The 509-nt window shown below is 68.4% G+C and overlaps 1 protein-coding gene across 1 annotated transcript in view; it reads left to right on the top strand.

Moving 5' to 3' along the window:
* The window catches only part of ISYNA1 (inositol-3-phosphate synthase 1), a gene marked incomplete at its 5' end in the record, with an annotated part of 1,762 nt that overhangs the window by 741 nt on the left and 512 nt on the right, over window positions 1-509 (top strand). The window contains 3 exons of the mRNA XM_031064990.1: window positions 1-129; window positions 212-361; window positions 479-509. The exon at window positions 1-129 is cut by the window's left edge and continues 132 nt beyond it; the exon at window positions 479-509 is cut by the window's right edge and continues 179 nt beyond it. Of these exons, the coding sequence (XP_030920850.1) occupies window positions 1-129; window positions 212-361; window positions 479-509 (310 nt within the window). The remainder of the gene's footprint in view (window positions 130-211; window positions 362-478) is intronic.

Raw genomic sequence — 509 nt, 5'->3', positions numbered from 1 at the left:
CTGCAGGAGCAGCTCTGGCCGCACATGGAGAAGATGAAGCCCCGTCCCTCCATCTACATCCCCGAGTTCATCGCCGCCAACCAGGAGGAGCGCGCGGACAACGTCCTGCGCGGCCCCATGGCCCAGCAGGTCGGGCCGGGCGGGGCAGGGAGGGGACAGGGGACACGGGGGAGGTGACACCGAGCTGACCCCCGCCTCGGCCGTGCCCCAGGTGGAGCAGATCCGCAGGGACATCCGAGACTTCAAGGAGAGCAGCGGCGTGGACAAAGTCATCGTCCTGTGGACGGCCAACACGGAGAGGTTCTGCGACATCGTGCCGGGGCTCAACGACACCGCCGACAACCTGCTGAGGGCCATCGAGGTCAGGGGGAGGGTGACAGCCTCGGGAGGGTGACATTCTCAGGAGGGTGACACCCTCGGGAAGGTGACAGCCTCGGGAGGGTGACAGCGCCGCTGAGCCTGCCCCGTGTCCCCGCAGCGAGGCCTGGAGGTGTCGCGGTCCACCCTGT

Source organism: Geospiza fortis, unplaced genomic scaffold, assembly GCF_000277835.1.
Source record: "Geospiza fortis unplaced genomic scaffold, GeoFor_1.0 scaffold685, whole genome shotgun sequence".
In the NCBI taxonomy this organism is placed as follows: Eukaryota; Metazoa; Chordata; class Aves; order Passeriformes; family Thraupidae; genus Geospiza; species Geospiza fortis.
This window is presented reverse-complemented; position numbering and strand designations above follow the sequence as displayed.